The sequence below is a fragment of the Aotus nancymaae genome, unplaced genomic scaffold, assembly GCF_030222135.1.
Source record: "Aotus nancymaae isolate 86718 unplaced genomic scaffold, 86718_ANA_hifiasm-v0.15.2.pri h1tg000041l, whole genome shotgun sequence".
Classification (NCBI taxonomy): Eukaryota; Metazoa; Chordata; class Mammalia; order Primates; family Aotidae; genus Aotus; species Aotus nancymaae.
In genome coordinates, this window is record NW_026988455.1 from 22,037,193 (window position 1) to 22,064,456 (window position 27,264).

The 27,264-nt window shown below is 42.8% G+C and overlaps 1 protein-coding gene and 1 long non-coding RNA gene across 4 annotated transcripts; one reads left to right on the forward strand and one right to left on the reverse strand.

Moving 5' to 3' along the window:
• Positions 1-278: 278 nt before the first annotated feature.
• On the reverse strand, positions 279-5,394 carry LOC135268631 (uncharacterized). Of its 3 annotated transcripts, none has more exons than XR_010336926.1 (4): positions 5,312-5,394; positions 4,589-4,810; positions 1,334-1,404; positions 279-647 (listed from the first exon to the last, which is right to left on the reverse strand). It is a non-coding gene; the product is annotated as an uncharacterized LOC135268631 (long non-coding RNA). The 3 variants fall into 3 exon arrangements; XR_010336924.1 differs by having other exon boundaries at positions 279-681; XR_010336925.1 differs by lacking the exon at positions 5,312-5,394 and having other exon boundaries at positions 279-696; positions 4,589-4,760.
• Positions 5,395-17,156: 11,762 nt separating this feature from the next.
• LOC105730780 (protein ZAR1-like) lies at positions 17,157-18,119 on the forward strand. The gene is given in 1 exon segment (XM_012472200.2): positions 17,157-18,119. A coding segment is annotated over 1 exon segment (963 nt).
• Positions 18,120-27,264: the final 9,145 nt, after the last annotated feature.

Consider the following 27,264-nt stretch of genomic DNA (forward strand, 5'->3'; position numbering starts at 1 on the left):
TTATTGTTCTGAGAGTCATTTCAAGAGTCATAACCTAAAACTTGCTTCTTCAATGATTTTTAAAACACTAAATTCCAAATATTAAAACTTCTTCAATCAAGTACCTAGAATTACTCTGGTTTCTTAAACTGAATAATCCTGGCTACTACATGCCTCAAGTCTGTGTACAGGTTATTGGGATTTAAACATACAGAGTTCTTCATATATATCAATTATTTGTAATATGTAATAAAATTTTTAATGTTATATGTATAAATAAATCAGAGACAAAGACTGTGTTGAGGATATTACAAGATTTTAAAATTTGATAAGTTAAATGGCAAAAATTAACGTTATTGCATATGTTAAATGGAAATCCCCTGGAGAGTGGTTTGATTGGAAACGTCATTAGGCCCCAGCTTTTCCTGACCCTGAAGCTCTGGCCCTCTCAGGAGGTTCTGCCGTGGTTGGAATGTCTGATTTCATAGATACAGAAAGATTGCTGATAAGAGAGCTTCCTGATATTTTGGTGTGGGTGCGTGCTATCTCCAAGGTCTCTTGAACAAGAGTGGAGGTGGCTGAGCAGGAGAGATGTTTGTTATGCAACTCAGCTTCCTCATGAGATCATCTCTGAGGGTAGGTGTGGTCTGCATCAGGGTATCTCAGATCTGAAAGAAACCATTGGCTCCAACCAGAGAAGGGCTGAGGGTGACAAACCTGAAGTCAATTATGACAAGATGACATCATGGCTTCCGTCTCAGGTACTGGCAGCCGTGTGCTTCATTATGATGATCTGATTTGGTTTTCTGAGTTTACCCTGGGGCAGGGTGAGGATTGAGCAAGGAGCCAGAACCCAGCATGCTCCCTGGGTACCTTGCCATTATTCAGTTCCTAATGAAGCTTAGAAGCGTGACACCCTCCCTGAATCAAAGCACAAGTTTTCACCTCCCCAGCCCCACCCCGAAACCTCCATGCATCTCAGTTCATTGAGAAATAGGTGGAGAGCCCTCTGAAGATTTGGGACCAATTCATTCAATTATTTTGCAAAAATATATGAGTTCAAGTTCAAGAGTCTAGGTTTCTTTGAGTTTCTTTCTTTTCTGTCTCTTTCATTCTATTCTACCATTTGAATTTTAATTTTCCTTCACAGCTTTAGGGGGAAAATGAGCAAAGGTCCTCAAGGGTCTCCACTAGAGGAATAAAAAAGACTAATTCCTGGAAATAGAGATGGCAAGTTGATCCTTATTCTTTTGGCACAGAATCTATATTTAATATGACATTGAGAACATATTCTCTGTAAACATAATGATAGAACTACATCATGTGTTAATTTGGAAACAAAATCTGTGTTTACTGTATTCCAGAAGACAGATTTCTATTCATGTCCAAGTGGGACACGTTGGGCTCCTGACCAGATGTGGTTTTCTAGAAAGAGGAAAAAATGAGAGTAAGACTTCCAAATGGCTTTTGCGGTTGGCAGGCAATTTATCCACAATGGTGGCAACACAGTGTTTCTCTCCCCTGGGGTTTATTTGACATCGTACATGATTAGAGCTATGAAGCAAAAACCTTTCCCTAACAAACAGAAAATGGGACCCTGGGAAACTTCAAAATAAATGGAGGAAGCCAAAGATGGGTAGTAAAAAAGCTATATCTTATAAAAACCAATCTGGTCATGGGGCTGTTCATAAACAATTCATTATCATTTCTCTTGTGGTCTCTGTGAGGGCTTTCTGGCTGTTTGAATGCTGTATTTTCATAAGATAGTTTCAAACAAAAGTCCAGAAGGACAGTGAGAGCAGAAAAAAAATTAAACATGTTGATTTTGTTTGGTGCCCTGTAGGTAAAATGTCACATCTTATCCTTGGCTCCTGAAGATTTAATTACCCGGCTCATTTCCCAGAGCTGCTGTGCAATTCATATCGCTTCCAGGTAACAGATTATGCAAACTCATGATTGCAAACAGGCACCTAGCTGTTTTGAGGATGAAGTTTTGTTAGTTCAGAGTACCTGCAAATACAGTTGTTTGCCTTCCCTGTCATACTCTGGCACTGATGGTAATTGTGCCGTGTAGAAAACACAGAATTGTTCTGAGCGTCACACGCCTAGGCTTGTTGGCAGACGTGGGCCCAGGCTGACTGGAACTGTTTCAGCCCTGCCGCTCAGGGAAGGCAGCTAGGAACTTGATGCACTATTCACAAATGTTTGTCATATGCCTACTGTGTGGTGAGTGAGCTCCAAAGGCTGACGTTTCCTATTGGCTTCGGGTAGGATGAGCAGTGTGGCTGTTGCTCTCGTAAGTGGCCTGCCTGGGCCACACTATTCCCCTGGGCACTGCAGGCAGAGGCATGTTTCACTTTTGTGGTTAAAATATCTTAAGTTTTCTATGAAACTCCGGGCACCGAGCTTGGGTTCCCAAGGAGAAGTTGGGTGCCACATAGTTGCATGGACTGAAGTGGCCACTGTTTTTATACCCATTTTACAGAGGGAGAAATCATGGGATGGGAAGCAATTGGCTTAGTTTTTCCTGGCCAGTCAGTCCATCCAGTAACATAAGCTATTCACATTACAAGCAAGCAACTGGACAATGAAACACTTTTCTTTTTGTTTTATTGAATTTGCTTTTGTTCTGCGGCACGCGCGCGCGCACACACACACACTCACATATAAACACATGTGCACATGCACACTCTCTTTTCCCCCAGGCCTCTGAGCCCAGAGAAACTTACTAACCAAACAAACTGGCTTTTCTTCCATTCTTTCTACAAGATATGAAAGCAAATAAGATTATTTCTGAAACACACAAGAACTAAATTGCCAAATGAGAGTTCAGTTTTGCATAAAGTCCATGTGTGAGGCAATCCACATAATGTCGCTTTTAAAGAAACTCCTGAAACTCTTTTCTTCCAAGATAAACAGTGTGTGTTTATCACAGATTCTGGGGAATTTCTATACACTATGATATTTCAGGAGTATTCAGCTTTGCTCTTGCTGTAGTTCTATGCATCCCCTTACGAAGTTTTGTTTTGTTTTGTTTCTTTATAAGTTTACATAGATCATCTTTTTCATCTTTCTAGCCATTGTTTTACCCAAAGCCCTTGCTCAGGGGCTGGAACAAGTTGTATTTGCAAAGATGGTCACACTAATATATATTCCATCCTGTGACTCTTACTACAGTGCAATGCTGACCCGCACTGAGATGTGAGGCAGTCTCATCCTCCACCCGGGGACACCCCTATCACTGCTTGGACCAATAGAATACAGGGAAAGTGATACTGTGGGATTTCCAAGCAAAAGGCAACATGGCTTCTACCTGGCTTTCCTGGACGCTTTTCCTCGACTTCCAGCCACCTTGTTGTGAGGAAGCCCAGCCTGCAAGGAGAGGCCACATGTGGGTGTTCCAGCCAAAAATCGAAAGCCTGTGTGGACTGCCGCACCTACTAGGCAGTGGCCTGCAGATGGTCCCTGCCAATGCTTGGAGTCCCCCAGCAGAGACTCTAGACACCATGGGACAGAGACAAGCCACCCTGGTGTCCCCATCTGAATTCCTGACCCACAGGAACTATGAGAGGTGATAAAGAGTTATTATTTTTTTCTTTTTTTTTTTTTTTTTTGAGACGGAGTTTCGCTCTTGTTACCCAGGCTGGAGTGCAATGGCGCGATCTCGGCTCACCGCAACCTCCGCCTCCTGGGTTCAGGCAATTCTCTTGCCTCAGCCTCCTGAGTAGCTGGGACTACAGGCACGCGCCACCATGCCCAGCTAATTTTTTGTATTAGTAGAGACGGGGTTTCACCATGTTGACCAGAATGGTCTCGATCTCTTGACCTCGTGATCCACCTGCCTCGGCCTCCCAAAGTGCTGAGATTACAGGCTTGAACCACCGCGCCCGGCCAAGAGTTATTATTTTAAGCTACTAAATGTGAGGAGAATTTATCAGGCCACTACAGATAATAATACAGGGCTTCTTATATCCCAGCCCAGGGGTTTATCTACCATGTGCAGTAACCTCAGGAATCACGGAGTGGAGGTTCCTCAGCTCTATTTCCATTTTCTTCCTTTAAAAAAATGTGTCTTTTATGGCCCCCTTTACTAGCCAGTTAGGAAATTCATGGACAATACAACAGATCTAGATGTGTGCCATACATTTGTACAAATACATGTTCATATGTAATATATATATTATTCATATGCCTAACAGTAGTATAGAGAAGCAAAAGAAAAATAATTCTTAATAAAATAACATGAAATTCAACATATGGTCATTTGTTCTGCAATGTGTTCCTAAAATCACTATGCTATGAAATTTTATGTAATAAAAATAACAGGGCCTGTAGGGAAATTAGGTTAGTGACAGAATACTCAGCACACACACAGTAAGTTTTTCATGACGTTCATAGGTTCCTGGAAACGGTGACTAAGCAAAACTGTAGAAAGAACCCAGTTTATAGGCTAATATTAACAAGAGTTAAGTTAGCATATTTCTGATTGCAAAACATCACCAAACTTCTAAATGAAGACCCAAATACTTCTCATACTAAACATTAAAATAAATGTGAGCCCTAATACATTTAAGAAAAATTAATAAAAACAAGTAAGATAATTATTTACCTGCTTATTCCAGCTTAGGGCTGAGGGAGGCTGGAGCCTATCTCCAAAGTTTAGGGTGCAAGGTGGGACCCAGCCCTGAATAGGACACATTACCATCACAAGGTGCACTCACACCACCTGCACTCATTCACACTGGGATGTGTAGACGTGCCAGTTCACCTAATAGGCACACTTTTGGGATGTGGGAGGAAACAGGAGTACCCAGGGAAAAGCTACATAGACCTAGGGAGAATGTGCAAACTTCACACAGATGGTGGTCCCACCAGGAATTTATTTATTTTTTCTCTTCGACATTTTAACAAAATGACTTTGAAAAAAAATTATGTTATTCCAGGACCTGCTATATAATTTTGAAATTAATTCATTACAAAATAAACAACAAACTTTGTTAAAATTCTGCTGTAGTTTGAGACACTTTAAATTCTCAGTCAATAAAAATATATACATACATATATATATTTTTCCAAATATGTATATATTTTTATGTATGTATGTCCATATTTTTATTGACTGAGAATTTAAGGTATATGTGTGTGTGTGTATATATATATATATATATATATATATATATATATATATATAATTTACTTTGACAAACACATGCAGTTTGTAGGGTGGATGTGGTTTTGGAGAAGAGGTGTATATTAGTCTGTTTTCATGCTGCTAATAAAAACACACCCAAGACTGGGTAATTTATAAAGGAAAGAGGTTTAATGGACTCACAGTTCCACATGGCTGAAGAGGCCTCACAGTCATGGTGGAAGAACAAGGGACGTCTTACATGGCAGCAGGCAAGAGAGAATGAGAGCCAAGTGAAAGGGGCTCCTCCTTAATAAAACCATCTAATCTCCTGAGACTTATTCACTACCACAAGAACAGTATGGGGAAAACCGCCTCAATGATTCAATTATCTCCCACTAGGTCCCTTCCACGACACATGGGAATTATGGGAGGTACAGTTCAAGATGAAATTTGGGTGTGGACACAGCTAAACCATATCGGGGTGGATGGAAATGCCTGTCATTTATAGAATGAAATACTTCTATACCAGAATGGGCATTGGCTTGTTCTTGTGCCTTCTCGCTGGTTCTGAATAAAAATTCTGCTGCATTCAGTGGTAGAGTTTTCATCTTCAATCCACTGCAAGTAATTTTTGGCCATATTTCAGACAGCTGATAACTGTACTATTTCATTTCATTACATTGTTGCTATCAAAGCCACTTCCCTGATGTTGTGCAATGTGGATTCCTATAGGTGCGATGCTTTTGCAATATCACATGATCTTTGTCTTTCCAAATATTTTATTATATCAAGCTACTCCTCAATATTGAAAGCTTTTCTTTGACATTCATACTTGGATTCTTATAACCCAAATGATGGCTTATGTTTAGAACTATGTAGTGAATACTTCTATCAAGAACTTCCAACACTCAAGAGACCAGCTCCATCCATTGCAGGGCTTACCATGGGCCAGCTGGGCGCAGGCAGGAGCACCTCGGCAGGAGACTGCTTTAAGCTGATGGCATTTCTCATGCACACCACCTGTTGCAGCAGTACAAAACTAACTCATCTCATGGAAAATAGCTGGGCTTTTCGATTTGTCTGTTTTCTGTTTTTCATTTGGTGATTAGCTTTTCCAGTTTATGTGTCATGTATTGGGGTGGTTAAAGATGGATGTAATTTCCTTGCCACCCCTACTTTGAGAAGTGGAGCCTCTTTCCTTTCCCTTTGATTCTGGGCTGGACCCGTGATTTGCTTTGAGTCATAGAATGCAGTGGAAGTGACGCTCTTTAGCTTCTAAGGCGAAACTATTCCACACTGGGAACGTTGTCTCTTTGAACTCCCCCATAATACTGGGAGAAGCCCAAGCACCTTGGGGAGGTCATTTGAAGGGAAACTGAGGCACTCCAGTCTGCAGCAAAGTGAAGCTACTAGCTGATTTGGTTGGCACCTGCTGTGTGCTGCATCTTAAATGTCCCAGCCCACCCAGCCTCCAGATGGACTGTCAGTGACACCACAAGGGTCAGAAAAACCATCCTGCTGATTCCAGTCAATTTACAGAACCATGAGGGACAAAGCACAGTTTTGTTGTTTTGAGCTACTATTTTCAGGGTGCTTTGTGCATAGAAATAGATAACTGAAGCAGCATGTGAACAAAGTCATCACAACATGTGTCGTAATAGAAGAGACAGTACATCACTAAGAGACAAGGAGATAACCATTAATAGATTGTTGTACCTACTTAAAATAAAAAGTTTGAATTTGAAAAAAGGAGACCAATATTCATTTGAAAATGTCTGTTTCTATATTTGACATTTTGAAATAAATACACACCCAAAGACACACACACACACAATCATTTTGAATGCCCCAGCCATGAATGCAGACTGATGATACAATTGTTGTTTTTGTGACTGAAGCATCACAAGTAGTTTTGTCATAAGGAATGTGATTTTCTAAAATGATGAGCCACTTTTGATAAAGTTCCACGCAAAACAGAAAACAACCTCCTCTTAATTTACACAATAGGTATATTCTTAGAAATGTCAATGAATTTTAAACCCGTGTAAAAATATCCCTTGTATTTACATGTAAACAGTTAGATTATTGGCTCAGATCACTATAAGCAGGTTGCTCCATCTATGTGAAAATCCAAGTGGGCATTCAAAAGTCACATGAGATGAGGGGAAGTTTGTTATTTTGTGGAATGTTTAGCATCCCTATTTTCTTCCTGCCAAATGCCAGAAGCACTGCAATTGTTGTAGCAACTGATTAAACCCAGAGTCTGAGTCTGTCATGGCTGAATTACAAAGCAAATTGAATTCCTTGCCTCACAATTTGTGTTTTGTGAAATTTAGATCACAGACTGGGAAGAAATGGGATTTTGAAAACTGGAGTAGGGACATATGAACAGATGCAAGGAAACTGGGGTTGTGGGGGGCTCAAACATATAAATTCTGCCATATCTTCATTGACAGCTGTGTAAGAAAGAGTTTTAACAGAGCAAGGCCTGAGAATGCTCTGCTTAGAAAGGTCTGCTTACAAGGTTGAGCCTTGGCTGATTTCTAGGAACTTGGATTTTGGGAGAGTTTCTCCACTCTCTAAATGGCAAAGGTTGCTCACACTGTTTAACCTGTTCATGCAAACAATTTGACCTAGCTGAGACTGATTTTTCTTCTGGGACTCCAAAATTTTGGTATATGCTGAGCAGACAGTGGTTGTTTGAACAGCCCTCAATAAGAACCCTAGTCTGCTTCCCTGATAGGTGACATTTCACAGGTGTTGTCACAACTAGATACTGGATAAATTAGTGCAGGCTGTGTGACGCTGCAGAGACAGGACTCTTGGAAGTTGTGCCTAATTTCCTCCAGACTTTGTCCTATTACCTTTTTCTTTTGCTGATTTTGCTTTGTAGCCTTTTGAGGTAATACATCACAGCAGTGAGTACAACTGTATGCTGAATCCTCCTAGCTAATAACTGAACTGGGGAGTGGTCTTGGGGACCCCCAGTACAACAGTAGAAGCATCCTATTCCCCCTTCCTGAGGTTAGCCCCCTTTTACAGAAGACTCATAATGAGCTTTCCTAAGCTAGTTGCCCTGTAGACACTTGCCAATCCTCCTCAAGACCTAGAGATCTATCATGAGGCTTATGTCCTAGTAGACCCTAAGGTGAAGTACAGGTTGTGATCCACAGAGAGGTGTGATGGACACCAAAAGAACTATGTGATGTTTCTAGCTTATACTGACAGAAACCTGGGGAATATATGTGGTAATGGATCTTAAGGGTGTGGCATCAAAGCAGAAGGAATATAAAGTTGTATCAGTCTAAATTTACTGATACAGGCTCACTGACAGTATGGACTCAGTATTTTAATGTAATGGGTTAGAAAGAACTCTACTAGTCTGATTGGTTTACTGAGATATGGGTGTTAAAGACTCTGCCAGTGAAGTCTCAGAAAAAAATGAGAAGCATTACAGAAAAAGCCAAATCACTTTGAACAGATTGCTAGTAGAAATCTGGACTTTAAGGATACTACTGATGTGGGCCAAGAAGGAAGTGGGAAACACATTATCAGAAACCTGAAGAAAAGAGGTCCTTGTTATATAATTGCAGAAGGTTTAGTGCAAAATTGTGTCCAATTGTTATGTAGAAAGCAGAACTCATAAGTAATTAACTGGAATATATAGCTAAGGAAATTTCCAGGCAAAGTGTTGAAGGTGCTGCTTGGTATTTTCTTGCTTTTTATAGTAAAATGTGATAGAAGAGAGATAAATTGAAGGAAGACTTATTGAAACGACAATGACTTGATCATTTCAAAAGTTTAGCCTCTCCAGGTGGCAAAAAATACCCCTAAAAGTCAGAGATTGATGCCAAAATTATGACATAAAGAAAAGGCTGAATATGCATTTGTGCAGCTCTTCGCTGAAACCCTGGAAAGCTCAGAAGTCTAGTGTATTCCATCACATAATGACTCTCCCAAGGGATTAAGAGTGTTCCATGTAGATCTTCTAATCAAACCAAAGAGCCTCTGGGAAGCTGAAAAACACTGGCCTTCAGCACTCTAAGTAGAAGCCAAAGATAGAGAAGAGATTATTAGAGAAAGATTTGTGTGTATAGCTTCTGTCCAATGCAGAGAAACCCAGTGAAAATACACTCAAGTCTCACACACTTTAGAAAAAAATTGTATTAGTGGAAATATTTTATTAAAAAACATTAGCAGAAAATAAAGATGCCAACTTGGACTAAATGGAACATAGATATTACAAAATGGCAAAAGCAGACTGATAAAATTCCCCAGCTGCAAACACATGTCATCCTTTGTAAAAAAAAAAAAAAAAAAAAAAAAAAAAAAAAAGGAGCATGACTTTAAGAGCTGGACCAGAAGTCCAGAAGGTAGAGGAAAGTCCAGAGTAGGTGAGAGACACAGGTTACCAGGCTTTGAGACCTGGTGGATTTTGCGCAACTAGGTTTCTAAACAGATTGAAACAAATGACTCCTTCTTACCTTCCATTTCCCCAATTTGGACTTGAGTTCTATAACTATTATTCTTTCTGCCATGGTGTGCTGGGAGTATTGGAGAAAGATACCTTGTCTCTTTTATTTCACAAGTACATAGGTGGAGAGAAATTGTACCCCAGGAGCTGTACTTAATGGGTCACACTCAGAAGCTTTATCTATACCTGACTTAGATAAGTAGGTGATGAGTTTTGGGCTTTTGAGCTGGTGAGACTCTGGACTTTACTAGTGTGATAATGGGATGAGAAACCTTCGGGAGCAGGTAAATGCTTCTGCAAGTGAGAGTGAATTATGGGGCCAGAGTTTGTACTGTAGTGGACAGAACTGTAGGTGGCCCAAGCAATCTCTGCCCCCAAGGCTGCATCCATGATTAGGTTAAGTAATATAGCAAAGAAATTTTGCCTGTGTGATTAAGGTCACTAATGAGTTGATGTTAAAATAGGGAGCATAATCTGGGTGGGGATACCCTAATCATATGAGCCCTTTAAAAGTGGAGTTTTATATAGATGGACCTGGAACCATTATCATAAGTTAGATAAGAAACAAAAAGTTAAATGCTGTATGTTCTCACTTGTAAGTGGGAGCTCCACACTGGTTATACATAGACATATAGAGTGGAATAGTAGATGTTAGAGCCTCCAAAAGGTAGGGAGATGGGAAGGGGTGAAGGTTAAAAATTTACCTATTTGGTACTACGTTCACTGTTTGAGTGATGTGTACACAAAAGTCCAGATTTCGCCATGATGCAATATATCCATATACATGTAACGGTACTGCACTTGTACCTCCTAAATGTATTTTTTTTAAGGTGGAGTTTTATCTGACTGGTAGAAGAAGAGGAAGTCAGAGAGATTTCAAGTATGAGAAGTACTTGGTGAACCATTACTGGCTTTGAAGATAGAGGAGACCATGGAACAAAGAATGCAAATGGTCTTAGGAGCTGAGAGTGGCCCTTGGCTGACAGCTAGCAAGGAAATAGAGAAGTCAGTCATGCAATAGCAAAAAATGGAATTCTGCCATCAACCTGAATAAGCTTAGAAGCAGACTCTTCCTCAGAACCTTGATTAGAGCCCAGCATAGCCAAAATTTCAGTCTTGAAAAGCCCTAAGTAGAGACCCTAGTTGAGCCCACTTAGACTTCTGACCTACAGAACTGTGAGGTAATAAATGGATGTTGTTTGAAGCCATTAAGTTTATGGTAATTTGTTACACAACAGTAGCCAACTAATATACTCCATAATCCTAACAAACAGTCTTAACTTCCATAAACAAATATTTATTGAACACTTACTATACTTAAGGTATATGAAAGGGACATAAAGAGATAGCAACTATAAAAATAGTAATTAGCTAATATTTATGGAGCACTTCTACAATGTGCCATGTTGTCTCCTGATTATATGTGAATTATCTCATTTAAGCTCTACAATCTATGAAGGATGTAGTAGTTTATTACCAGCAGAAAGATTAGAAACATGAAGAGTACACAAATTGTCCAAGGTTTCTTTATAAAAACAAGACAGCACGACCAGTATAATTTCCATATTTTCTGGGGCAGTGATGAATTAAAATACTCAACCTTCTTGCCTCCTAATTGCATTTCTAATTGTCAAACCACATTCCCAGGTCTGTGGTTCAGAAAGCATGGTTATTCTGCTTATAAAATAAAGACATATCTACCATAGGAGCCCTGATTCTCAAGGCAGCCATCTGCGTCCAGTGCAATGGATCAAACATTGAGTGTTTCTTTAGGAAACATCATGAACCTGCTGACTGCATGCTCCCTTAGGGACACAGAGCCTAACTGGTGATCAGACGGGCGTCCTTCATTGAAGACTGGGATTGGGTGAAACTGGGGTAAACACTGGAACCTGTTTTAGTTATCTATTGCAGAGTCACAGGCAACCTCAACAAAGCAGTAATGGCTTAAAATTCATGATTTTGTGTGTCTGGAATTTTTCAGGGGCTTTTCTGGGGTGGTTCTTCTCTGTTCCACCTGGCTAGGACTGTCACTTGGTACGGCTCTTTGCTTTGCCCTCTCTATGTGACATCCTTATCCCCCAGGGCCCGTTAGTGGAGCTTAGACTACTCACAGGATGGTGGTCTTCAGATAGCCATGCTTCTTTCATGGCTGCTTGGCTTCCACAAAGCAGGAAGTCAAAGTTCCCAGACTTGTTAAGGACGACCATGGGTGGAACAGCATTCTTTCTGCTGTGTTCTATTGGACAAAGTGGTCAAAGGGTCTGACCGTCGCATTGCAGGAGAATCTGTGGATTGGGAACAGTGTTGGTGACATCTTTGGAAAATACAGGCCACTATAGTGTCCCTTGAGAAATATTCTTTCTTCAGCAGCAGAGATATGCTCTCATTCTGAGAGTTAGGAAGTAACGGAGATACACTGAAGAGTAACAATTCAGACACACGATGATGAGAACAGAGCACTTTCTTCCTGGGCTTCTGGTCATTATGGAGATCCATCCAGCGGGGTTTTATACCTCCACTTAACTGCAACAGCTAGTTAGTCATTGCCTGCAAACTACCTCGTATCTGATCTTCCATCAGTTCTGGAGAGTCGCTGGAAATGTTCCCAAGCAACTGTGGTGCTGTTTCTGCAGGTAGAGGAGGGAAGAAAACAGGTAATGACAATCGAATTCTCCCCTTATTTTACATACTTATCACTATCATGCCACGGTTATTCATGCCACCTACAGCAAGTCTACACACATGTAAGGGAGAAGATTTTGCGACATCCCTACAGCCCTCATCGCAGATGGCTTGAGCGTGTTCTGTCCAGTATCTTCATCCTTCTGCATATAAGGACTGCTAACTCGATGAAATAGGCTCTGTTAAACCAAACAGATAATTATTCATTTGGGAAAGACTCTCATGTCTTCATGTTATGCCAACATATGTATCAGATGCCAGCAGCTGCATGGTATATTACACTTGGTTCTGATTCAGTCCAGATACTCTACATTCATTTCCTTATTTCCTGACAGGGCACAAGGACTAGCATAATTTTCTACCATGAGCTTCAGGGAAAGTTTCCATATTAATGTTGTCATCCTTTATATTAATTATTAACATATTAGTATGTAATATGTCATAGTAACATATTTAAAATATTGGTATATGTTATTTTGAAATTATAATTTGAAATTATTTTGAAATGTGCACTAAATTGATAGTTATATGGAGCCAAGTTTCCTCATACGTTTTTACATTAGTAGGAAGTTTTGGAAGCAAATTTTTGGACCTCTTGGGTGTAGAACATAGATTATCTCTCATTATGCTCTGTGATCTTGTGGAGGCTGATGACCAAAGGAACAAACAGGATTGGGCTGATAGAAAACAACCTGCTGGAGTAGGAAGATGGGGCACTCACAGGGATGTCCCAGACCTCAGTACTTCTGCGTAACAAACACCCAGACTCAGAGGCTTAAAATACAAGCAATCATTTGTTTTGATCATGAATCTGCTTCACAGGTCACTCATCCTGTTATTGTCATCATCTAGAATAATGTGGCATATTCAGTCTTTTTCAAAACCAATTAAAGTTGTCCTGAGGGGTTCAGTAAAAGCATAGCAGTAGTCTACAAAGTATTAACCTAGACTGTGCCACGAGAACACCAGGTCAGCAGTTGTTATGTACCTTGGATTTCCACACTCATATTTTGCTTAAAATTATTCATTCAATTTTCCCTTAAATGCACCTGTACTTTAAAGGCTGTGGCTTCTCCTTTCTGATCTGATAAAATAATAATGGTCACCATATTTTAATCTGGGTGCTTGGATGGACCTAGCAGAGGAAACTCCCCATTCCCAACAGCATGTTGATGTGGTATGTGTGAAGCCAAAGGCTGAGGAGATGCCTGGAGACACGTGTGTGTGTGTGTATGTGTGTGTGTGTGTGAATGCATGTGATTGTGTGTCTGTGGCTCCGCCCAGTGTACTTGTTAACTTGGAAATTCCTCTAATTGGGTGAGAGCCAATGCATTCATTCAATAATAATTAGAGAATATTTGGATAGGTTGAGGAGAAAGTTGACTCTCATATCAAAAAACGTGTCAAGGAATAGGAGGCCCAAAAAGATTGATGGATGTAGAGAAAAATACGTTTTCAAGTACAAGACAATGAATGATGTAGGAAATATATAAGGTTTGTTTTGGGTTAAGAAGGTGCAAGAAATAAGAGAGCATATGTTTGGGGCCAGACCCGAATTATAGGCCACACTGCTTCCCTCTGATTTCTATTTCAATATTCCCAGTATGGCTTGATATAAATGAGTTTCTCTTAACAGAGTTAAACAAAAATTGAATCGGTGACTCCCATTGTCTTTTGCCCCATGGCAGTTTAAAATAGATCGTCCTCTTCGTCCTTTTGTAACTGAAGAAGAAACACAGCTGGATTTGGGACTTGTAAGGGCAGGTTCTGACAGTCAGGACAGTGAGTGGATGGGATGAGATCATTGTTTTCTACATATTCAGACAGAAACCCTGTGTCTGTAAATTCACCCTGAAAAAGCCGAGAAGGGAAATCATTTGCTCGACTGAAGTGTGAGACGTCTCCCAGGACAAGGTGTTTCTAGTCTCAGAACCCATAGGAACATGTAAGTCCCTCTGAAAGGACTGTCACATGGCTAGACCAGAGCAGGCATCATGTAAATTTTTCCAGAATAGCACGCTTAAGGAAAAGTCAGTGCTCTTATCTATTAAGGAAGAAAGCTAACAGCAGCAAGAGTTAGTGTGTACATCGACAGGCCACAGAAATCTGGGCTATGGGCTGGACTACGTACATCCTGGTAGCAGAAGATCTTGACCTATTTGTCCAGTATTAATATCTAGAAAAAGGCTTAGCTTTCAGGGTCAGGAGCTGGGGAAAGATGGCAGGGAAAGGAGCCCTCTGCTGGACCCTACTGTGAGCTCCTCCTACTGTGAGGTCTAGAGCAGGGCCCTTGGCCTCACACTGGTAGGTGTGGAGCACTTACAAGCTCCACACCCTCACTGTCCATTCCTCTGCACACTCACATGGTTCCCACATCAGCTGACAAGAGCCATCTTTCCAAATGAAGCCTCCCCAAGCTTTTGTTTTTTGTTTTGTTTTTGAGATGGTGTCTCCTTCTGTTACCCAGGCTGGAGAGCAGTGGCGCTATCTCAGCTCACTGCAACCTCCGCCTCCAGGGTTGAAGTGATTCTCTTGCCTCAGCTTCCTGAGTAGCTGGGATTACAGGCACCCGCCACCATGCCCAACTAATTTTTGTATTTTTAGTAGAGGCGGGGTTTCACCGTGTCTCCCTGGCTTATCTGGAACTTCTGACCTCAGGTGATCTGCCCGCCTTGGCCTCTCAAAGTGCTGGGATTGCAGGCGTGAACAAGGGCGCCTGTCCCCATCCCTCCCATGCTGTTTCTAAAAGGAGGTGTAACAGTAGTGTTTTCTCTCTTTCTTCATCTTGGATGATTCATTGGCACCCCTTAGTGATTGGAACCCAAGGTAGTTCTCTGAGAGCCATTTACTAGACATCAATGTACATTTTAAACTCAGGGAGGAATTTGTGCTTCCAGTTGTATTCAATGTATTCATTGCTGATCCAGGACAGCTATAAATAAATGAGATTCTGGAATTCCTATGAAAATGGGATCTCTAAAAAGATTCCTAACAACTGGCTTTGGAGACGGTTAAGTGTGTGTTTTTACCTTTAAGTCCACGAGATGCAGGGAGCCACTTCATGGGAGAATTTTGATGACATTTTGCTTTCTGCCTGCTCATTTTAACTGACATTAAAGTAGCAATTACAAATACCAAAAGAGAGAACGGATAGCATTGGGAACCAAAAGGCTCACTTCCCCATAAATATTCCCTTCTTCTGGATTTCATGGGTACCCATTAGTACCAGGATTTCCTGTGTTTGGCTGTAGAAAGTTTCAAGTATGTATTACACACTTATAATAAGATGAGGACAACTCGAAGCCACTATCTGTCATCAGTGTGTAAGGAGGGAGGTAGTTTTTCTTGAGAGGGTGGAGGTGGGAGGTAGCCCAGGGAAAGGCATAAAGAGCAACAGGCTGGGAGGAGGGAGGAAGGGTGGGCAGCCTTAGAAGCTTAGACAGACTGAGTGCTGCATTTGGGCACAGGCAGTCAGTCTGCCCTGACTCCTGAAGGCAAAGCAAAGGAGGAGAGAAGCACACGGCTAAATAGAGAAGGAGAGGACTCTAGCCAGAACACACTGTTTGCATTTTCAAATGCTAGGGATGGTGCATTGGCAAGCACTCTGCACAGAAGAATGGGGTGGGAGAGCTGGAGGAATACCTGGTCTAGTCCATCCGGGGGTCATCACATACCTGCATTCCCTGTCCATGATGTGATTTGATGCCCAACCTACATCAAAAACACCATGTGTTGAATGAGAAATGAGAGGAAAATGTGAGGATGCTTTATTATTCTTCACAATTTTTCCGATGGCCAATTCCACTCAGCATGATTGTTTTTGGTGCCCAGTGAAGCTGAGTTTATAGTAAAAACGTGTATATATACGTGAGTTTATCTGTGTGTTTGTACATGTATGTATGTGTGTGTATACCTGTATGTATAAGTATATGAAGACGGCGGTGTTCCTGCTGGCATCCTATGGCCAACTTGACCCAGGGGAAGGCTTGGCCAGCTGGATTCTCTTGCAGACATCAGCTCCAGTGTGGACGTGGTGTAATGCTAACCAGGGCTGTGGGAGCATCCCGAACGTGTCCCAAGGGAGGGCAGGGCCTCTTGAAAAGGTCCCACTCATGATATGTCTCCTGAAAGCCATCAGGGGTTGGAGAGAAAAGCAGGAGTCCAAATATGGCTCCAATCCCTGCTCTGCTTTGGGAGGTTGTATAACCTCCCTGAGCCCCAGATTATTTGTCTATCACAAGGACAAATGAGGTGGCTCATGCCTGTAATCCCAGCACTTTGGGAGGCCGAGGTGGGCAGATCACTTGAGGCCAGGAGTCTGAGACCAGCCTGGCCAACATGATGCAACTCTGTCTCTACTTAAAATACAAAAATTAGCCAGGCATGGTGCTGTACGTCTGTAATCCCAGCTACTCAGGAGGCTAAGGCAGGAGAATCTCTTGAATCCGGGAGGTGGAGGTTTAGGTGAGCCAAGATTGCAACACTGCACTCCAGCCTAGGCAACAGAGTGAGCCTAAAAAAAAAAAAAAAAAAAAAGGAGATAACAATATCCCTGTTGCAGGACGGTGATGGGCATCAGGCATGAGAGATGTAACATGTCCCCTGCACAGAGGGTACTCCATGACTGTAAGCCTGGATGATGATGGCGATGATGATGGAGATGACTAAGACTGTATTTAAAAATGGTATGAATAATTTTAAAGTATTATATTCAAGAGTCATAGGAAAGATAAATCATGGGCCTTCCTCAGCTTTTCCCTACTCTTAAAAAATAAAAAAACAGACCAACTTGATCAGGAGAAAGAAGGGGCGGGTGAAGGAGGAAGGCAAAATAAGGACACAGACCGCAGTGGGATATTAGGCTGCGCCTGAGCACCTGCTGAGCGGATGGAGCGCTTTGTCCGTGTTCCCCATGGCTTGTACCAGGGCTTTGGGAACACAGTACCTTTAGGCCAGCCTGGACTCTCAGGGCACAAACTGCCCAACTGGAGACAAAATATGGGTCCCCCCATTTTCCTGGCTAGGCCAGGGCTGCTGGTGCCCGCGAACGCCCCTGACTACTGCACGGACCCTTACAAGAGGGCGCAGCTTAAGGCCATTCTCTCCCAGATGAACCCCAGCCTGAGTCCACGGCTGTGAAAAGCCAACACCAAGGAGGTAGGCGTGCAGGTGAGCCCGGGGGTGGACAAGGCTGTGCAGTGTTCGCTGGGGCCTCGCACCCTGAGCAGCTGCTCCTGGGACGTCAGAGACCCCCGGGACCCCCTGCCAGCCTGCAGGGTCACTTCGCCTGCCACCGGCCACAGGGGCTTGATCCGCCTGCGGAGGGATGAGGATGAGAGGGAGAGCAAGGCACTCCCGAGCCTTGCGGAGGCCAGCCAGCCGCGGTCACCACCACCAAGGTCAGAAGCTGACAGGCAGGAGGAACCCGGGCAGCTGGAGGAATCGGGGGAGAGAGACGCCCCGCGCTCTCAGGAAACCAAGATCAAGCAGGCGCCTGGAGGCACCGCCGCCAAGCCGCTCCGGAGGCCTAACTTCCAGTTTCTGGAACCAAAATACGGCTATTTTCACTGCAAAGATTGTAAGACCAGGTGGGAGAGTGCTTACGTGTGGTGTATTTCTGGAACTAACAGGGTTTATTTCAAACAACTCTGTTGTAAATGCCAAAAGAGTTTTAACCTTTATCGAGTAGAAGCAATCAAATGTCAGACCTGCTCAAAGTCTCATTGTTCCTGTCCTCAAAAGAAAAGACACATTGATCTAAGGAGGCCTCTTCGACAAGAACTGTGTGGTCGCTGCAAAGACAAGAGATTCTCCTGTGGCAATATTTACAGCTTTAAATATGTCATGTGACTTGTATAGGACCCGTGAGCTCTTCTTGTAACTTACTGTGCTGTCTTCCTTTTCTGCAACCCGGTTCTGACCTGGCATTGGAAAACGGACTAGGCTTTTGTACTTTTTGTAGGTTGTGTAACAATTCTACAATGTGAATAGAATAAAATAAATGCATGTGAACTAGAAAAAAATAAAAAATAAAAAAACAAAGAAGCCACAGACAAGCAATATAGTCTCATTATAAAGATCTAAGCAACAGACAAGTAAACAGAATAAAAATTCACTTTTTGGAGATGGTTCCAGCTATGCAGCCTTCAAGGATTTTTTTCTACCTTGATAAACCTGTAGATGTGCATATACCTGGATCATTTTTTACATGTATTAGCCTCTCCCTTATCATTTTAAAGAGCTGAAAATATTAGATTATATGAGCATATCGTATTTTACTTAATCATTTTCTTCTTGATGAACATTTGAGTTATTTTCAAGTTAACAATACCACAAGGTTTGTGTTTCAGTATTTTTGCAGGTATACAAGGCTAGACATAAGTGGGCTACTGATATGCACATTGACAATGCAGGCTTTACTTATCTATACTCCCGCAAACAAAATATATGAGAGTGCCTCACACTCTTGCCAACAGTGTTTTTTTAAACTTTAAAAACTTTCTTTGTCTGCTGGGTGTCGTGGCTCACGCCTGTAATGCCAGCTGAGATGGGCGGATCACTTGAGGTCAAGAGTTCAAGACCAGCCTGGCCAGCATGGTGAAACCACAATTTTACTAAAAATACAAAAATTAACCAGCTGTGGTGGCACATGCCTGTAATCCCAGCTACTTGGGAGGCTGAGGCAGAAGAACCACTTGAACCCAGGAGGTGGAGGTTGCTGTGAGCCGAGATTGTGCCATTGCACTCTAGCCTGGGTGACAGAGTCAGACTCCATCTCAAAAAAAAAAAGAAAAAAACAAACAAAGAAATGAAAAACAAAAAACTTTCTTTGTCAGTTGATGGCCTTTGATTTGCAATTTTGCAAATCAAAATTCGTTGATGATGAGTGAGATTGAACATTGAAGGACACACACTGGCCATTAGTATTTTTCCCTTTCCGTGACACTTTTCATTTCCTTTGCACAGTTTTCTAGGAGTTATCTCATATTTACTGATTAGTCAGAGTTTAGAAAATATCTATGAGTATAAATGCTTTCTTTTGAAACCAACATTTATCTTTTTAAATTTTCTGTTTTTCATTGTGCAGATGGTTTCAAACTTTATGTGGTTAAATTAGTCAGATTTTCCATTTATGGCTTCTGGGTTTTATACTTTCCTTAGGAAAGGCTTTCCCATGTTCTATATATTTTCTTCTTTTCTTTTCTTTGCTTGCTTTCTTTCTTTTTTTTTTTTTTTTTTCAAATTTTAATGTCATTCATAGTGAGGGCTGTTAAAATGTCGACTTTTATTTAAGCGAATTTCTCTTGTATACATTAGTCTGTTTCTAGGCTTTTAAACTCTATTCAGTTGATTTGTTTTCCTTTTCTATGTCAAAATCCCCTCTTTTAATTATCATGGCCGTATAATTGCTTTCATAGCTTTCATGTGCTTTGTGTCTGTGACGTTCCCCTTCAGAGAAATTTCTACTTGGCCATTGTTGTGCTTTTTTTTAGTTCCCATATGTACTTTAGAATTAGTTTGCCAAATTCCATTTAAAACCTAGATGAGAAATATCTCAGGTATTCATCAGCAGTTGAATGGATAATCAGACTGGTTGATTTATACAGTGGAGTCTTACACAGGAATTAAAAAGGATTGAAATTCAGATACATGCAACTGCTTGGCTGAATCTTAAAATAATTATGCCACGTGAAAGAAATCAAACACAAAAGAGCACAGACTATAAGATCCCATTTGTATGAACTTCTAGAGGAGGCAAAGATGATGATGGTGAAGAGAAATTGGAAAAGTGGTAGCCTCGAAGCCAGCTTGGGAGTTGACTAGCAGGCACATGGGAGAACTTTCTAGGTGACATTAATGTTTCCTACTTGACACCAATTTGTGTCACCCAGGCATATCCATCTCAGATCTTAGGAAATGTACTCAGGATTTGTGCATTTGATTGCATGTAAATTTTTCTTTAAAAACTGTAAACAAATATTGACTCTAGTTAACAGGACGTATATGAAGCATTTAGGGGTAAAGTGTACTGATGCCTGTAACTTTCATATGCACTAAAATCATGAATTGATGGGTGGATAGAGAGATGAATAAACAGAGTCTGTGATAAAGTAAATATAGTAAAATGGTAACAGCAGAGTCTAGGTGGCAGTATATATATACTCACTGAAATTCTTTCGACTTTTTTGTGTTTAGATTTTTCATAAAATATTGCAGAAAGTCATGTTGAGATTTTGATTGTAATTTACAGATTTAGTTGGAGAAGAACTGGTATCTTTACAGTATTGACTCTTCATTAAGATGTACGTTTGTCTGTCTCCATATATTCAGGAATTCTTTTTCTGCTTTTAAAGGTTTTTTTTTTTTTCTAGTAGGTTTTGCACATTTCTTGTTGGTATTATACGATTTTGTTTCTACTGTGAATAGAATTTTTTTCTTATATTTTCTGCTTGGTTATTGCTATGTAGAGAAAAACTTGATTTTTATTTGTGGATCTTTCATCTGGTGAAAACATTGAACTCTCTTACTGGATGTGATGAATTGTCAGGGATTATCCTTTATTTTCAAGGTATGCAATCATTTGGTATTCAAATAATGACTGCATTTTTCTATTCTTTTCAATATTGATTTCTCATTCTTTTTCTTATCTAGTTGACACAAAGTGTGGAATTGTGGTTGATTGCATAGGCTCCTGCCCTTGATGGCTCAGGCGCCTCTCTTAAGCTCTTTTATTTACCAGTTGTGTGAACTGAGGCCTGTGCTAAGTCTCAGCGTCTCATTTTCTTGTCCGTGAAGCAGGAACACCAGCTGCACTTCCCTCCGGTTGTTGTGAGGTTGAAGTAGGATGGCACGTGTAAAATGCTAACACAAGGGCAAGGCAGCCAAAGGGGACACAGGAGCTCTGTGTATTCAGCAACTCTTCTGTGAGTGTAAAACAATCTCAAAAGCTTTAAAAAACACAGAATAAAACACATATGATTGAGCCAACAAGAAGTGAACAAAACCAATCTGCAGTCAGAATGCCTTTCTCATTCCTGATGTCCTTAACTGATGGGCCCCAGGGTGCAGGAATGAATGAAGCCAGGAGCCTGTCCTCACAGAGCTGAGTCAGTGTCAACATTAGGTGGGGCTATGGTTAGGGACAGGAAACAAGCCAGCATAAAGATGGACAGAGAGGGTGGCGCTGCTGTACACAGAGAGTCAGGAGACGGGTTTCCGAGTAGGCCTCGCATGTACAGACACTGGACAGAGGCAAGGGAGCCTCGCAGCAGGGGCCTGGGAAGGAGCACCCAGGGAGGGACAGTGACTCGGCGTGCCCAGCAATGGATTTGGCACTGTGCCATCGACACTACCTACGACAGCAATCTTAGTGGGTGATGGAAGCGAGAACATGGGAGTCTGGTCAAGAGAAAACAGGAAACGGACGGTGAAGACAACAGGACTCGATTTTGGGTGTTTTTTTTTTCCCCCCCATAAATGAATGTAGAGGTATAGGGCAATGAGGGTGAGGTAAATAAAGGTGAGGTAAATAATGATGTAAACAAGGTACCTTTGTAGGGTGATGGGAGTGGTATCTTGCAGGCTGATTGAGATGCCTCACTGACAAGAGTAAAGCTGGGGATGCAGGACAGATGCTGGGGACACTGCTGGGGGTTCTGCAAGAGGAGGGAGGTGGCTGCTGAGCGAAACGCAGATACTTCACCCATGGGGGTTAGGACCTGTTAGAATTTCATGTGTACAGTCGGCCCTCCATAACCGTGGGTTCCACATCTGTGGATTCAACCAACCATGGATTGGCAATATTTGAAAAAAATAAAAACCCATGACAATAAAAAATCATACAAAATGTTAAAAATATAGTCTAACAACTTTATATGACATTTACATTCTATGAGGTATCATGAGTGATCTAGAGGGGATTTAAAGTACACGGGAGCATGTGCCTAGGCTGTGTGCAAGAGCGATACCATTTTATATCAGAGACTTGAGCATCCGAAGATTTTGGCATCTGTGGGGTTTGTCAACCAGTCCCACCTGGGTACCAAGGGATGACCATATAATACCCTCTTGAATCTTCTCTGAGGATATTGATGATGCTAATTTTAAAATATTTTGGTTTTTGTCAATTCCATTCTTGGATTTTTTTTGTTTGCTTGTTTGTTGGATTGACATATCTGTTTCTTAATGTTCATTTTCTCTGATGTGAGGTGATTATCCTCAGTTTTCGACAGCTAGTTTGACAGTCCCTGTTCTTCTCCCAAGGAGAGGTCAGATCTCAGGTATGGGCCTGTGGTGATTGTGGAAATGCTGTTCGGGTGGGTGGGGTGAACTGGGGCTTACCTCCTACTGGAGGTAAGGGAAGTCCTCCTAGGTGATCCCTCCTGCCCCTCTGGGCTCTGACCCCATTCTCCTCTGGAGCCTGAGGTGGCAATCTGTTTCGCCCATCACTCAGCCCAGCAGGCTGGGGCAGGAGGCACCACAGCTTGGAACAGCCTCCCTGGTGTGATGGGTAATATTATGTGTCAACTTGACTTGGGCTCAGAGATGCTCAAATATTTGGTAAACATTATTTGTAAGTGTGTCTGAAAGTGTTTTGGAAAGAGATTTGCATGTGAATTGGTAGATTAAGTAAGGAGGATGTCTTCATCAAGGTGGGCCAGCCTCATCCAATCCATGGAGGGCCTGAATAGGACGAAAAGGCAGAGGAAGGGCTTCTTGAGCCTAAACATCCATCTCCTCCTGCCCTCAGGCCCTGGCCCTACTGGTTCCTGTGCTCTTGGATTTGGACTGAAAAACTGACCTATTGGTTCCCTGGTTCTCAAGCGTTTGGACTTGGACTGAATCTCACCACTGAAGTCTACACCTGGCTTTCCTGGTTCTCCAGCCTCTAGGTGGCAGATTGTGGGATTTCTTAGCCTCCGTAATCATGCAAGCCAATTCTTATAATGTGAGATTTATAATAACCTATCCCCCATCTCCAATAGGAGGTATTTCCTATTGGTTCTGTTTCTCTGCAAAACCCTGGCGAGTACACCCGGGTATGACTCCGTCTTCTGCCGCCCTGCTCTCAGGGTCACTGCACTGCCCTCCCCTTCTGCCTCCTGCCCTACACGTTTAGGCTGCTGTTGTCTCTACTCTTATTTATCCGGCAACATGGTTCTGTTTTTCTTTCTATTTGACAGGAGTTGCTGTTGTTTCCTGGCTTTCTGATGGTCCTGTTTTTTACTTTCTGCTGCTTTTTATGGATTTATTTTTTTGTAAGAAACTCTTATTATCTCAGAGAGTCTAGGGGTGCACAGAATTAAGCAAGCGAGTGTAATTGGCCATTTTTATCCAATGCTTTTCAACCGTCACTTCCTTAGAGAGCTTTGTCTTCCTCTGGTGTCAACTCTCACTCTCCAGATCAATGTTCCCACCATTGCCTCAATCTCAGGAGTCCCCAAAACAAATAAGAGCTCTCCCTGACTCTTGTAGGCTCCAGCCAGCCCACAGCATCCTTAGAAGCCCTCCTGGGGCTTCACTGCTCTGTTTGGACAGTGGCTCCCACTGCCCACTGGTCAGATCCTTGGTCTAGAAAACACGAAAGGAAGAGACAGAGGAGGCTCCCTGGGTAGAAGAGACAGGAAAGAGATTTGACTTTCCCAATACATTTGTCAATAAAGATTTTTTTTCCTCAAGGACATTAGTGAAAATGTCTTTTACCAGCCCTGTTAACTTAAAAAAGAAATGGTTCTTTAGGTCAAATGGGCTTTATCTAAGAATAGAGGTGGGGTGCTAATTGACTTGAAACTTGAAATTGATCCTTAAGAGAAAGGTAGAAACCACGTTACAGGTGTGAGTGAGAGCTCGTTGAGGCACAGGGAAGTCTGTTTCTGTCTGGTTGCTGTGGGGAAGCCGGCGGCAGGCGACAGTTAGGCCCTGGCAGGCATGCACGTCTCAGCTCACACGGGACACATTTGAACCCGAGTTCCCCTATAATTAGGAATCCCAGATGCTGCGGTCCCCGGCCTCGCCCACCGCAGGCAGAGTTCCTTCGCACCTCCCCTGAGGATATTTTAGACCTGGGGTTTTGATTTTATTTTTGCATGAGATTCACCTTGGATGGAAACCCCAGGGTTGATTGATGGCCCATGCCACACTGCCTTTTTTATCCCTTCGCCTGAGATGCAGGCCCAGGCTGTGGCTTCAGTCAACGGCAGCAGGACGCCAGCTGAGATGGCTGCGGAATCCCACAGACAGGGCCTGATTTCCGGCAGATGTCCCAGATACCAGGCAGGAGAGCCCACCACAAAAATGGTTGCGTAAAAAAATGTCTGCTTAGTGTGACCTGCCAGCAACAGAATGATAGCACACAGCTAGGAGCCCGGAGAGGTGCAGGCCGATCTCTGAGTTCACCCCCAAGAACGTCACTTCATCCAGGTTGGCCCTGGCCTGTCCGATGGGGCCGATTCTGAGATTCCCTGCAGGTTCCAGCCACCAAAATGAAGAAAGCAAGCTGCGGGCAGAGCTCCCTCCCCTGTCTGGTGCCAAGTTTGATGTTGAGAGCGGGAATCGCAGATGACATTGGAGTCTGTAGCCACCAAATGCACCAGCAACTGTTCACTGTGTGCCCCATGCTCTGCATTCGTTAATCATTTCCTCCAACACACACTGCTGAGCAGGGGCCATGGGCCAGGCGGATCCCAGGGCAAGGACGCAGTGGGGAGTGCAAGGCGGCATCTCTGCTCTTGGGAGCTCATACTTCAGGGATAGGGAGTGGGCACCTCCCAATACACAGATAAGTGAGTTTACTATGTAGGACATCAGATGGTGTCACGGCTCCAAAAAACAATGAAGGGAGAGGGAGCCGAGGTGAGGGCAGGCTGCAAGGTCAGCATGTTGCTTGAAGAAGGCTGACGAGGTGGCACCTGTGCAAGATAAGAGGGTGAAGCAGCCGGGTGCTCTTCGGGGATGTGTGCTCTTTCCATCCCTCATACAGACCATGTCCTGTGAGGGACTGAGGCTTTGCAGATGAGGAAACCAGGTGGACGGGCTCAGGCCCTGCAGCTTGGAGACTCTGGGTGGGATTTGAGCCTAGGTGTCCCTGGTCCCAGAGCCTGTTGCAAGAAGACACAGGAAGATAATTGCTCTGAAAATAGAGAGAACCATGGACAGATGCATGGGGTTTATGATTGTGACATAAGATGTTTACTCCAGAGATACATCAAGTGGGGGTGATCCACCATGACCCTGCCCCATCTCCTCTCCTCGCATCCAGGCCCTGCTCTCAGGGCCTCTGTTCACTGTCTGCGGCCCCTTCTGCGTTCTTTCCCACCCTCCCGCATGCTCCCGTTCCTGGTCCCCAGGGCCAGCTGCGTCCTCCTCTTCCCACTCTGCTCTGTCTGCTGGCTGTGGCCGCCTGTCCCTGTCTCTCGTCTCTCTTCACTCCCATTTGGCCAGCCTGTTTCCCGAGCAGCTGAGTCTTTCCCCTTTGGGCACCGTCTCACTGATACACTCATCTTTTTTAGCGGCGCCCACTCCACAGCTACATCTGTGAAATGGGCTGGTTCCCCCAGAAGAGCCACAGGCTGTGATAATGCAGGACTTGGTGGCAGGGAAGAGGTTAGAGGACTGAAGAAATGATGGATCTGTCAATTCAAGACACATAATAGAAGATTGGATTCCCATTAAGGGAGCAGATGAAAGACAGAAGGACACAGCCCCTCTCACCATCACCTAGGAGATGGCTAAATATCTGCTGAGAGAATGTGGGTAAAGGTGACAAACGTTCCCTTCACTGCTCAGCAGCTGTGTGACCTTGGTCAGCTCACCAAACCTCTCTGTGCTTCAAAGCTCTGAGGGGGAATAAAACCTGCCCTGTGTTTACCTTGCCTCCCTGGAAGATTTGTGATGAGAATAAAGTCTGAAAATACTTTGAAAAATATACTGCACCCTACGAGTTCCATCATAACGTGTTTCCAGGAATGCAAACATATTTGCTGCCTAGCTGAGCCATGTTTCTGATCTCTTGTAGCTTGACTGATTTCTACTTTTTTGAGCAATGGGAACCTTTGGTGGTGTCAAGCCTAGAAAAAAACTCTGAATAATATTTAAAAATGTGTATGACACACATACTGTGTCGAAAGGGACCCAACCATGTCTGCATTTGCAGCAACTGCAGGGTACCATAAAGAGGCCTGTGAGTTCTATGACCACAGCATCTCAAGTGCTGCCCACCCCGCTGTGGTTTCTTGCCTACATTCCCAGCCGAAGTCAATACTAAATTTTTGTTAACAGGTGATGAAAATAAAAGCTTATTTTTCCCCATCTGTGCTCATATAATCCTCCCCCAAATTCCATCCACAGACTCTTAAGGGATCCATGGATCCCAGATTAGGAATATTAGAATTAGATGAATGATCTCTTTGTAGGTATAGATAAGGAAAAGACTAGAAGGCTCAATTGATCTGGCCATTTAGATGAACTAGTTCAACTAGTTTACTAGGGAGCAAAATGAGATAAAAGTTTTATATTTTTACAGAGATACTTTTGGTCTGGTTTTGTTTTTAAATTATTTGCAGAGGAAACACCTCTAGCTATAAGAGTAAGTGCAGTCTTACTTCTGAAAATGAAGGGAGGGCCGGGTGCAGTGACTCACACCTGTAATCCCATCACTTTGGGAGGCCAAGGCAGGTGGATCACCTGAGGTCAGGAGTACGAGACCAGCCTGGCCAATGTGGTGAAACCCATCTCTACTAAAAATACAAAAATAAGCCGGGCATGGTGGTATGTGCCTATAGTCCCAGCTACTTGAGTGGTTGAGGTGGGAGGATCACTTGAGCCTGGGAGGCGGAGGTTGCAGTGAGCCTAGATCATGCCACTGCACTCCAGCTTTGGCAACAGAGTGAGACTAAAAAAAAAAAGAAAAAAGAAAAGGAAAAAAGAAGTGAAAGGAGAATGTATGCTGCTAGTTTCATGCGATAGCTGACTTCCTAAAGGGATTTTTCCACACCCA